At 43.3% G+C, this 12,914-nt stretch overlaps 1 protein-coding gene across 1 annotated transcript in view; it reads left to right on the forward strand.

Moving 5' to 3' along the window:
• The window catches only part of RGS6 (regulator of G protein signaling 6), a gene marked incomplete at both ends in the record, with an annotated part of 626,537 nt that overhangs the window by 587,837 nt on the left and 25,786 nt on the right, over nucleotides 1-12,914 (forward strand). The window contains 2 exons of the mRNA XM_080707173.1: nucleotides 299-462; nucleotides 12,356-12,462. Of these exons, the coding sequence (XP_080563299.1) occupies nucleotides 299-462; nucleotides 12,356-12,462 (271 nt within the window). The remainder of the gene's footprint in view (nucleotides 1-298; nucleotides 463-12,355; nucleotides 12,463-12,914) is intronic.

The raw sequence follows: 12,914 nt of genomic DNA on the forward strand, positions 1-12,914 counted from the left end.
AATTTAGGAAATTTGGTATAACTGCACCAATGCATACAATGGCATGAGTACACAACCAGCGTTCCTGGTCAAACAGCCACCAACCTAAATACCACATCTGTCTCTTCTCCCCTTGGGCTGAGCTCCATCAAATGCCTGGGTCCGGGCGGAATTGGCTCTGTGGAGCTCTGTCTCTTTCCCTGATGAAATCATGGGTCCCTATGTCCTTTGACATTTTGGAGTAAAATATTAGAGTCACGGGAACTCTTTTCTTTACTTCAGGAATATTTTTGTATGTGTATGTGTGTATGCTTCCAAGCACCAAACCGACAGGGCCCGAGAAGGAGGGTGATAGAGAAGCTCCACGGGTTCCTCAGCTGAACGATCCAAACCTGAATGAAGCTCAAGTATCCATTACTCAAGAGACATTAGAAAAGATCCTGGTCAGAAGCACAGGGTACCCAGCCAGTGTGATCGTTCTGGGTATGACATCAGGAAAGATTTATGTTAAACTTTTATTATGGAAAATGTTGAATGGAAAAGTAGAAAGAGCAGAAAACTAAGCCTTTGTGGACCTACATCTAACCCCAACTATCATGGATACGTGATTGATCTCCTTTTTATCTGTTTCCCACCCACTTTTTCTCCTGCTCCTGGTTAATAAGAGACTGACCCTTTTAATGTTTTCACAATTAATTAATTTAACAAATTAGCATTAATTTCTTAAAATCATCAAATGCCAGCAAGTCTTCAAACTTATAGCAGCCCTTTAAAAAAATCTTCATTTAACATCAGAATACAAGAAAGGGCTTCACATTGCAATCGATTGACGTTTAAGTGTCCTTTAACCCACTGGTTCCTTTAGTTCTCTTCCTCTCCTCTTCATGTGATGAAGGAGTTGGATCCTTTGTCCTGTAAAGATTTCCATGGTCTGGATTGTTCTGAGTATAGCCCTATGGTGCTCTTTAACATGTCCCTCTATCTGCTGAATTCCCTATTAATCAGTTGCTTCATTTAGATATTTAATCAGATATAGGCTTAACCTTTATGGACAAAACTACTTCATGGATCACGTTGTATTCTCTTATCAGAAGTCACTGTAATGTCTGACAGTATCTTTTTATGATTTTCGCAGCTGTTGATGTTGGTTCCTTGGATCCATTAGTTAATTAGGGGTTATAAAGTGGCCGTGTTCTTACTTTATCATTCCTCCTTCACTTTTTAGCTGGAATACTTCCATAAAAAGAAGCTTTACTCAACTACTATTTGATTAGCAGTTCCTGTAAGAAAGGTGGAGAAATGTATGTGTGTGGCTTTTGTTTCTCTTTATTTGCTAAGTTTCAACATGAGTGATTTACTATCTTCTTGCCGTGATGATCAATGAGAAATTTTGTTTTGCTTCCAGTATCTTTGTAAAGTCATATTTAAACAAATTTACTGTGTCTCGTCTATTTTGCTTATAATTTTTACTGGTGCTTGGATTGTGGCATCTCTGGTCAATGGGCTCCTCCTGACATTTCACTAGTTGTCTTTGATGTCATCCAACTAGCAAGGAAACTAAGATGTTCCAGGATCTTCTATAGACCTGGAAAAAGCCATTTATGCAAGGATCCATGGCTCCTTTTGATGGGAAATGACTTTTATTTATTTATTTAATAGTTTTATTGGTGCATTATAGTCTCACATCATAATGTTGTTCATAGTGATGGTAACATACAGGGCTTTTAGAGCCCACAGTCTAAACAGTTAGGAATGCTCATTGTTCCTGGATTCTTCGTCCATGATTGGCCTCTTCAGTGGACATTGCTAGGAAAATATAGTGTTGTTTGTAATAAAAGTACATCCTGAGTTCATATCGGTACTTTCGATTCAAATTCAGAACTACAGGGGGCTTTATTTAAATTCTTCTTTCTTAGATATGTGCCTCCTTTCCTTCTGCTGAGAATGTAATTCTCAAGGACACACCACAGATGATATCACAATACTTATGTGCTTTATCCTCCATTACCACAGAGCAATATAAAAGCCGTATTGCTGATGCTGGAACAGTACTATGATTATCGTCAACAGTTCTTTGACTGTTGCATAGTATTCCATGGTGGGGAGGTACTGTAATTTAGTCAACCAGTCCTCCATTTGGGGTTGAAAGTTATTACATTGTACCTGGACAAAGTTTTTTGTTTTTGTTTTTGTTTTAATATTAAACCCAGGGGTATTCTACCTCCGAGCTACATTCCCATCCCAGCCCTATTTTATTTTTCTTTTGGAACAGTGTCTCACTAAGTTGTAGAGGGACTCGCTAAGTATCTGGAGCTGGCTGCGAACCTGAGATCCGCCAGCCTTGACAAGGTTTTAAATACCATTCTTCCGTAGCACAGTGCTCTGCGATTTTTTAGGTATATCTCCTTTCCACAGCAATCTTGTGAGGGTGAGGTAGAGTAGATACAAAAATCTATCTGAATCTATCTTCTCATTATCGGTTAGGATTGGTCTCCCATGAACTCAAACACTCCTCTTAAACCAATCCCAATTTTCAGCCTGTTCTCTATTATTTCATAAGTGCATTTCCATCATAAATATACCAGTGATTTTTACTAGCAGAGTGGCCTGGGACAAGTTATTCAAATTCCTTGAGTCCTTCTTTTCCCACATATAAAAGAAGGGAGATACAACAGAATCTGTGCATGGTATGGGATGGGGAAGAGGGGAAGTGAAGCATATTAACTACATTATTTTCCTAATTTTCTAATATTCTTTTTAAAAATACTCTAATGTGTAACACATTTGGGGAAATTCTTTCAAATAATTGCGTGTAATTAGTGAGAGAGATAACCACTGTTTTGATATTCAGATACTCCTTGGCTTACAGTGGGGTTGCATACTGATAAACTCATGGTAAGCTAAAAATATTAAGTCAAAAAAGCATTTAGTAGACCTAACCTACCAAATATGCTAGCTTAGCAACACAGTACAGCATGGAGTATCAGCTGTTTTTCCCCTCATAACCACAAGGCTAACGTAAGGCTGTGGTTTCATCCACTGCATCACAAGTGTCGTAGCACAAATCGCTAGCCTAAGAAAAAAGACTCAAAATTCAAATACAGTCTCCACCAAATGCATGTAGCTTTCATACCACCATAATGATGAAAAATATAAAGTGATCCATTATCCTAAGTTAGAAACCATCTGTATTTTCTTCAATTTATGTATATAGGTATGTGTTAGGTCTTATCAGGCTGCTATAACAACATATAACAGATTATGTCTTAATGTTTAATGTCTTAAACACCATCATTTATTTATCACCATTCTAGTGCTTGGTAAATCCAGGTTTAATGTGCCTGAAGATATATTTCCTGATAAGAACCCTCTTCCTGGCTTACTGAAGGCTACCTTCCTATTGTGTCCTCTCATAGGAGAAAAGAGAGAGCATTTTTTTTCTCTTCTCCTCCTTTTATAAGAACACTAATCCCATCCTGGGATGATTGAACCCAGGGGCATTGTACCTCTGAGCTCTACCCCCAGACCTATATTTAGTCTTTTTGTTTTGTGAAACAGGGTCTCACTGAGTTGTGAAGGACCTCGCTAGGTAACTAAGGCTGTCTGTGAACCGCGATCCCCCGGTCTCTGCCTCCCGAATGCTGGGATTACAAGCATGCACCACCATGCTTGGCTGTATGGATTTTGAAGAGCACAAATTTAGTCTATAACAGGATGATGATGCAAATAAAGTGATTTTGCCTTTTATGTTAAGCCAGGGAAGTTAGAAAGCTAAGCTGTCGCCAGGCGTGGTGGCGTGGTGGCGCACGCTTGTAATCCCCGCGCTTGGGAGGCAGAGACAGGAGGATCGCGCAGGTTCGAAGCCAGCCGCGCGCGCTGGCTTAGGAGACCCTGTTTCCAAATAAAAATGTAAAAGTAGGTCTGGGTGTGTAGCCCGGAGATAGAAGGGCTTCCAGGAACCCCAGTACCAAAAAAAAAAAAAAAAAAAGAAAGCTAAGCTATCTGCAAAGGAACAGATAGTATAAAGGTTTTGTGGGTCACATGGTGTGTGTCACCATTACCCAGTTCTGCCAAAGAAAGACAGCTACAGCATGACAATGTTAGCAACAAGAGTGTGTGTCCATGGCTGTGTCCCCTATAAAATTCAATTTCAAATAATTTTTATGAAGATCTTCTTTTAAGTTGTTCAATTATTTTATCTACTATTTTGATATTGGGGATTGGACCCAGGAGCATTCTACCTTTGAACTACACCTTCAGCCCTATTTTATTTTCTATTTGAAGCAGTATCTCACTAAGTTGCTAAGTCTGGCCTTGAACCTGTGATCCTCCTTCTCAGCCTTCCAAGTGCTGGGATTATTGGTATGCACCACTGTGCTCAGCTTTTTCAACTATTTTAAAACATAAAATTCATTCTTAGCTCAAAGAAAGGGTTTGAACTAAAGGCTGTAGCTATGGCTTCTGTGCCAACCAATATATTGTGAAAATCATTGAAATGCTTCAATAAATCCAGAACGATACAGGATGCAAGGTTGGGAAGGTTAATCTTCAGTTTCTATGGGGCTGGTTGGTTGGAGGAGACTTGGTTTGGGTACAGTCACAGCAACACAGCAGTGTCTGAATGTTTCTATTTGAGAGTTGAGAGTTGCGGAGCGGCAGTTGACCAGTGCTATGAAATTCACACTGCCTTACTCTTCCCTGACCAAGCAAAGCAGGTGCAATTCAGAGGTTTCCAGGTAAGGAAATGCATTAGTCAGCTTTACCTTGCTGTATTTTGCTGTATATTGCTGCATTTTGTGATCAAAATACCTAAGAAGAAAAACTTAAAGGAGGAAAGATTTGTTTCAGTGCATGGTTTCAAGGGTTCCGTCCATGATTGGTTGGCTCCAAGGTGGAAACCTGGTGCAAGGGCATGGCAGAGGAGAGTTGCTCAGCTCATAGCAGCCAGGAAGCAGAGGGGGGGAGGGAAACGGGCCAGGAAAAGAGAACCCTTACAGAGCTTCCCCCAGTGACCTACTTAGTAGGTTCCCCCTCCCAATAGTGCATGCAGCCATCAATGGATTATCCACTGATGACGTCTAATCACTTCTCCAAGGCCCCACCTCTGGACACTGCTGTATTAGGGACATGAGAGACTTTGGGATACATTCCACATTCAAACTATAACAGGAAAGGAGATTAAAGTTCATAGTGTCTCATGACCAGCAAGGTCTTACACTCAGCTCTCCCAAATTATTGGCCAAGGGTCTGCAGCATAGACTATACTTAACCCTGGATTTGCAGTGCTGAAGACCTGGTTGTCACACTGAAACTTGGAGAAACCCTAGAAGAGGGTGCAGAACCAGGCTGTAGGCTCTGGTCCTGTTTCTGTTGTACACGTTTTTCTAGAATTATACATTTTTACCTTTTAAATTTTCTTCCCTTATTTTGCCCATCTGCTAAATGGAGATATTGACACCGAAGCCCTTTGAAGTCCCCCCTTCTTTAAGATTCAGAGCTCTGAATGTCTACCTCGGGAAGTCCTGATAGTTCTCAGATGCCTCTCACAGTGTTCAGAACACTCACAGAAATAAGAGCATATACCACAATGTTGGCAGTCAGCAGCCCAAGTGAAGGCCCAGCCAAAATGATGTGTTCATTGGAAGCAGAGGCAGAGACTGGGTATGAATTGTGCTTCTCTCTCTCTCTCTCTCTCTCTCTCTCTCTCTGAATTTGTCTTTTATTTGACCACATGCATTGTTATGGCAAGGTTAATTGCCAGTGTTTGCTTCCTGTGGAAATATTCCACAAAATACCCCGTCAGCAGGGGCCTAACATTTGTACTTGTGTTTTGCTGATCCGTTTGGCTTTTTTGAAAATTTGGGCTAAGACCAAATCTTCCATAAAGGTCCGTGGGCTGTGACCATAGCCTTCAGCTGTTTGCTTTGCTGTTCCAATTTCATAGATTTAGCCTTGAGCGGAGAGGGGGAAAATGGGCCATGCTTTTCTTTTTTTAAAGGACTCAGTTTTTACTCTATGGATTGTATTCTCCGTTATCAACCACGGGGCATTTGAGGACCTGCACTCACCTACTTGCCATGCCACCTCAGGCCAGGGCCTTGACCTTTTGTACCTGGCTTCCCTCATCTGTAAAATGAGGATGATGCCTTCTTTGCATCCCACTAGGGATTTTGGCAAAATTGGATGAGCTAATAGCCTCGAAAAGTCTTTGAAAAAGTACAAAAGTGTAATCTATCTGTAAATGTGAACTCACAAAAATTAATGGCTTTCTTATTCCCTGGAGCCTCATAATTCCAAACTAAGATCAAAAAATAATTCTTCCAAGAAGATGTCTGCTCTTGCAGGAAAGATGTCTAAGAACCAGATGTCAGGGGGATCCTTGAGTATCCACCTAAGAAACTTGAACTCTCTCATCGGAAAGACAGTAGGAAGGTGTTGAAGGTTTGGACTAGAGCTGGCAACGAGATCTGAATCTTGGGGGTTTTAGGCTAAAGCTTTATTGAAAGTTGTCAGAGAAAAGAATTAAACCACAGGAAGTATTTAGAATAGAGCTTTCTCTTTGGAACTTGCCTCTTTCTAGAGAGCCTCCACAGGCTCCAGAGGGAAGCAGGAATCAGGTGGCTGGCAGAGTTTAAGAGCCTCAGAGTATCAAAAGATGTTCCAAGAACTGTGTCCCTAAGTCCATCTACCCAGCCATCCATTTCATGAACGTCTATTCTCCCATTCAAGCTGGGAGACCTTGACCGGCAGGGTATGAAGTTCTATGCTGAAGGAAATCACAGGAAATAGGAGGCTTCGATTGCTTTTTTTCATCAGACAGAGCTTTTCTGAGAGCACATTGTTCTTTACAAACCAAACACCAAACAGGTCACTGAGATTAGATTGGTTTGGATTGGATTGGATATCTGTCCTTCAAATGGATTGACATTTGAATTAGGTGGACAAACCTTATCCCTTGCCTTTGATGGCTGTAGGTTCCCACCTAGCCTTCCCAGTCGCCCCTCCTTTTCTGTCCTGCAGTAATGCTGAGCTGCCTGTCCCACTCTGTCCTTAGAGTATCCAGGACCTCCAGACCTCTGGATTTAAAAGTTATCTGACAGGAGCAGGAATTTTGTTCTTTACTCTTTTTAAGTTCCTACAACACTGAGGTAATATTCTGTATGTGGTTAAGATTTTAGGTGGTATTGTTTGTGATGCTGGAGACTAAACACAGGGGTGTGGTACTGCTGAGCTACACCTCCAATATTTTTTATTTTTTATTTTGAGAATATCAGATGTGTTCAGTGTGGTATGGCCATAGAGTATTTTTTTCATTTTGAAATAGGTCCAATTTGCCAAGACTTGTCTGAAATTTATAATTCTTCTGTCTCAGCTTCCCAAGTACTGGGATTATAAGCATATGCCACCATGCCTGGCTCTGTGTTTGAGGTTTTCTTGACAATCTAGAATTATGATGACCTTGAATATGTCTATCATAAAAATGTGGGAGAGGCAACTTGTCCTTTGGATTTAAGCTGAAGATTTTTTGAGGAGAGCCTAAATAGTAGGTAATCAATATATTCTGGATAAATTAATTTCTAAATATATAAATTCAGCAAAACTTGGAATACTCTCAAAATGCTAGATGTTCTGGGCCTGGAAATCTACAGATGTGTGAGTAGGTTCCTTCTCATCCATTTAGCTCAATCTCAGTTACCAGAATGCTACTCAGTCATCATAAATTCACATAATCATCAGAGAGAAATCTCAGAGCCAGGATGAGTCTAGGTGATAAAGGAACTAAGAAAGACACCATCAAGTCTATACTCACTGTGAGTAGACAAGAAGCCTCTAGCCCAAAGTTTCTATTATTACCTAAACTGAGACATTTAAAAGCAGTTTGATTCGAGAATGCAAGGTTCCTAACATTTGCTTTGTTTAAAAGTCAAAGCCCAGTGGAGCACGATTTCATGTTTGCCCCCAGAGTACTGAGAAGTAGAGGTCTTCCCAGCCTCCAGAGGCAGTTCATCTTTGCTCCTGGGGTGGAAGTGGTGGCATTGTATGCCACTTTCACAAGACTGCATCAAATTTCCTGGTATTAATCTTCTATTGGAGGGCATTTCCTGAACTTCCATGCCAGACATATTTTAATCAAGAATGCCACAGCCCTGCTTGCTCCAAGAGTTACTCAGTTGATTCTGTGGGTGGTTTTATTTTAGGGAAATGAACAGAAGAGAGGGGATGCATTTTGAAGAGAACAAATCAGCTGCTTGTGATTTGGTTCTGTTTATTACCACACCGACTAGTAGTTCCTAGAGAGGAGGAACCAGAGAACTTAATTCCAAAATGTTTTTGTTGCTACTTCTCAGCATAGATTTCTTGCTTCACACCCCATGACGTTGAAGAGGAAAAGGAAAACAATTTTCCAAGTTAATACCTATGGTGTTTAGGTAGGTAAAAGCCTATATGTGAAGCCGTCTTCAGAGTTCTCTTACCAGAGAAGAATTGAACAGCAAGAAAATGCCATGCCCCCTGGACAGTTAAATTGAATGCGTCTGTAGGGTACTTGCAAGGTAAAGGCAAATGATCATTTACTCTTACAACCTCTCTTGACCTTGAGTGAGGCTTTATGTGGAAACCAGGCACCCTTGGGTCCAGCTAGGAGGCCAAGGAAATCCAAATGGTGTCTTCTGATTTCAGACCTACATCATCCCAAATGGTCACCCAAGCTGATCCACGAGAAGCAGCCGCCTCTCATTCATGTGGATTTCATGTGGCTGTGGTGCCTTTTTTTGTCACCTCTTCTATGTTTATTAAGCAGATAATGACTGTGACTACTTCACGTTCTTCCCACATACAATACGGTGTCCTCTAGGACCCATATTGAAACAGAATTTGTCTTCTCTAGGATTCAACTAACCCTGCCTAAGGTCTAAAGAACTCTGATTGAAGATATTTAAGTTTCTTGAAGCCAGGCACAGTGGTGCATGCTTATAAATCCCAGTTCTTGGGAGGCTGAGAAAGGAGGATCGCAAGTTCTAGGCCAGCCTCAGCAACTTAGCAAGACCTTCATCAAGTTAGTGAGACCCTGTTTCAAAATAAAAAGTAAAGCCGGGCGTGGTGGCGCACGCTTGTAATCCCCGCGCTTGGGAGGCGGAGACAGGAGGATCGCAGGTTCGAAGCCAGCCGCGCTGGCTTAAGAGACCCTGTTTCCAAATAAAAATATAATATAGGTCTGGGAGTGTAGCCTGGAGGTAGAAGGGCTTCTAGGAACCCCAGTACCACCAAAAATAAAAATAAAAATAAATAAAAAATAAAAAATAAAAAGTAAAGAGTGTTTGGGTTGCAGCTGTCGCTTGGAGGTAAAATGCATCTGGGTTCATTCTTCAGTACCAAAAAAAAAAATTCTCTAGAAAGGTGAGACCCAAGGATACCTACTTGCTAGACATAACTTCCTAAGGGCCCATCTGCCCTAAATGTTTCACCAGCTTAGCGCCTTGTTTGCAAAGGATGTTCACAGCTTTCTTTAAATATGGTAGGTAAGTTGTGTGTGACCTGCTGTTAGGGGAGAATCCAGAGCCTGGGCCACCCCTGGTGTTTTTCCCATTGTCGTCGCTGATAGTGGTAGCTGTGAATGGTTCTCAAAAGAGAGCAAATGCGGGCAGTGGCTACCTCCACCACTAGGGTGACTCAGATTGAGGACTCCAGAGGAGGCCCCACGTATCTCTGAGGCCACACATGAAGGGACTTAGTTTGTCTGAGCCAAGCAAAACCCCAAGTCAGGACAATGAACAGCAGCACATCAATGTGGGAAGAGCATGAGCTCTGGGTTCGCATGCTCGCTCTGTACTTACCCTGGGCAAGTCATCTCGCCTGTTAGAGTTCCTACACCCTCATCAGTAAAACAGGGCTGTTCGCCTATGTCCTGCCTCGGAGTGGCCAGCTCCAACAACTAAGGTAGCATGTTGGGCTCCACTTCCCATTCCTTTTGGCTTCCCCTTTCTTCCTTTCTCTGGTATCTTCCCACCGTCTGTTTCATCCACATGTCATCTCTCACAAGGACTGTCACGCATGAGGTCATTATTATGACTTGACACACATAATCATTTTTAGGGTGCTTCCACTTAAATTTCCACACTTAAAGCATGATGGACAGGGCTAGAAAGGGCCAAGCAGAGCCCTGAATCCCAGCCAGTTTCTTCTCCATCACCCCACTCAACACATTGCCTCACATCCTGTCCCTCATTTTCCTTCAAGGGGCCACAAGGGGACCCAACATCTCTTGAAGTCTGAATACTATTCCAGGAAACTTGGGAATGGAGGGTCACGATGAGGCTCTTACACCTGCAGAAAGAAAACTAGGGCACTTGAAAATCACAAAAGGGGTTCTTGGCTGCTGTGCACAGATCTGGCTGAGTGGGTCTCCCCTGCAGAAGGATGTTCTGAAGCTAGGATATGAGCACTTTGCTGTTTGAGGACCCACAGCCAAGGAGAGGACATAAAGGTCCCCTTTGGTGGCTCAGCTGCCCCTATGTGCTTGTGACCTGGGGCCCCGCGCATTTGTCTGATTACCTCTCCCACCTCTGGTGAGAGTCACTGTGTTTTGTCTAAAGAGAGAGGAGGTTTCAAACGAGGGCTTTCATTGCACAATATTGATTTGTAGCAGGTGTGGTTCAGAGACAATGTGTACTCCTGGCTCACTCCAGCTCCCGTGTGTGTCCTGTGGATTACAGTTGGTTTTGCTTCAGCCTTAACATCCTGGGCAAGCAGAGCATCCCATCATCAGAGCAGTGTGGCCCCAAACAGGAAAATGATGGTGGTGTGTCTCATCAGGGTGGCATCCCAGTACTGCGAGTGTCAACCACTACAGGGGTGTAATTCCCGCCCACCACTGAGAAGTGAGGCTAAGATGTTTACTGGGATTATTTAGAGCCTTATCACACTGGTTCTTGACATATGGAGAACCAGCCTCATCCTCCCTGTAGGTGCTCTCCCCTGGGTCCAGAGGCAGGTGTCGCTTCTGGTTCTTGTGCTGACTGATAGTCAATCATCTCTTTTGTAGAAAGAAGGCAGAGGGTGGCCCGAGAAAGAAAGGAGGGAGGAAGGAAGGAAAGAAGGTAGAAGGAAGACAAGACAAGAAAAAGTCAAAGGAGAAAAGAGCACACTTCTTTTTCTCTAGCCCCTTAGGAGTTTCCTGTTGCTGGGGGCATGGCTGGTCCTGCTAGTGGATTTCTTGCACTTTGCAGATTCTGGATACACATTTCCCTTAAGACTGGTTGTCTGCAGAACAGGGGAAATAAACCAGAACCCCTCATAAATCAGTAGAGGTCACTGCCAAGAGCTTTGTACACTTGCTGTCCCTGGCAGCGATAAACTCATTCATTTGGGAAATGGCCAAAGACCCTGAGTCTGATCTTAATTCTCATTCCCAGAAAAATCTCAGCTCTCTGCTCACCCACCCCCTGTTTACTGTCTTTGTGTTTCCTAGACAAAGCTGGCAAGGAGGAAGGAACACAGTTCCATAACTGGGTACATCAAAGGCAGCAATTCTTTGCTTGGGGGAGGAGGAGCAGGGCAGGGGAGAGTCACGCATCCCTAAGCTGTGGGAAAGAGAGGACCAGCCCAGGGGGAGGCTGAAGCCGACACAGTGGTGCATGCCTGCGTGGGGTATGGAAAATCTGCGGAGCTGCTGGGATTCTGTTTTTATCAGACTTGAGCCTTAGCTCTGCTCTTACTGCCTTGTTCTCTGGTGGGGTGATTTGAGACTGTCATAATGATGGTAAAGGGCTAGCAAAGGAGTTGGGGGAAGGAGGCCACTCTCCAATCAGTGGTGCTCTGTCCCCCTCTTCTCTCCACACCATACTTGTCTTGATAGCTGGCTTTGGAGTTGGGCATTGACACAGGAAAGGTGGGAGTGGTGCCCAAACTGCTCCTTGAACTCGTACCAATCTCCCCTGGAGAGCAGACCCCGCTGTCCACTGTCTATCCTGTTTGACCCCCAGATTACTCTTCCTCATCAGTTTGATCAGACTGTGCAGGCACAACACCAGACCTCTTTCTGCCGGGTGCCATAGAATTGGGAGACACATTTCTCTGTGTCTACTCGGATCTTCCTACCTTGAAGAGGAGTTTTCTGGTTGATCAGCCACCATGCCCTGGCTGGCAGGTAGGTCATTTCCAGTTACACCCATTAGCAGCCCTATCTCTATTGGCTGAGTGCATCTTTGTGCAAAGTCTGCCTTCCCTATAGAATGTGAGCCATGGGGCAACAGAGTCCTGTTTGTCTTCTCTGGGCTGTAATCTCAGTGTCTGGCACCTAGTACATACTCAATAAATATTTGCTGAATGTTATTGTGATTAAATGTTCAGGCATATGCTTTATCCTGCTCTGTTTCAGTTGATAAAGTCTTTCTTTCAATGGATCAGGCTTTTCCTGCCCACAACGAAGCTATAGGAATCAGCTGGATCAGGGTAAAAATTGTTGCCAAGACCAGAAAGGCTGGGGTAGGAGAGATTTTCTACTCCTCTTGGGGAAAGCGGGGGGATTGTGAGATATCTGCTGGGTGGCTGGATTCCTCTGAGAAGCCAGAACAAGAATTAGGGACTCATTGTTTTGAAGAGGGGTTTGGACAGAATCCAAGTTCAGGACAGGCCTTTCCCTATGACTCAGGAGCCACCTGGCTCTGTCAGCCAGACACAAGCAAAGCCTGACACAAGAAGGAGACAGTGAGTCATTTTTTACTCTGGGTTAACGTTTGTTCCTAAGATTTCAATGCTAGCACAATTTAAAGAGACAACAAATCAACACAAAGACCAATAGCATCCCTCCGTTTGGGCTCTGAGGCTGTTAGGGACAGATGAGCCAAGATGCTCAGACTCCTTTGAGCAGAGTATGGTCCTCACCCTCCCTCCATACAGAGAGGAGGGACTTGATCCAATCATAGACCACAGCAAGC

Source organism: Muscardinus avellanarius (assembly GCF_963383645.1).
Source record: "Muscardinus avellanarius genome assembly, chromosome: 12".
In the NCBI taxonomy this organism is placed as follows: Eukaryota; Metazoa; Chordata; class Mammalia; order Rodentia; family Gliridae; genus Muscardinus; species Muscardinus avellanarius.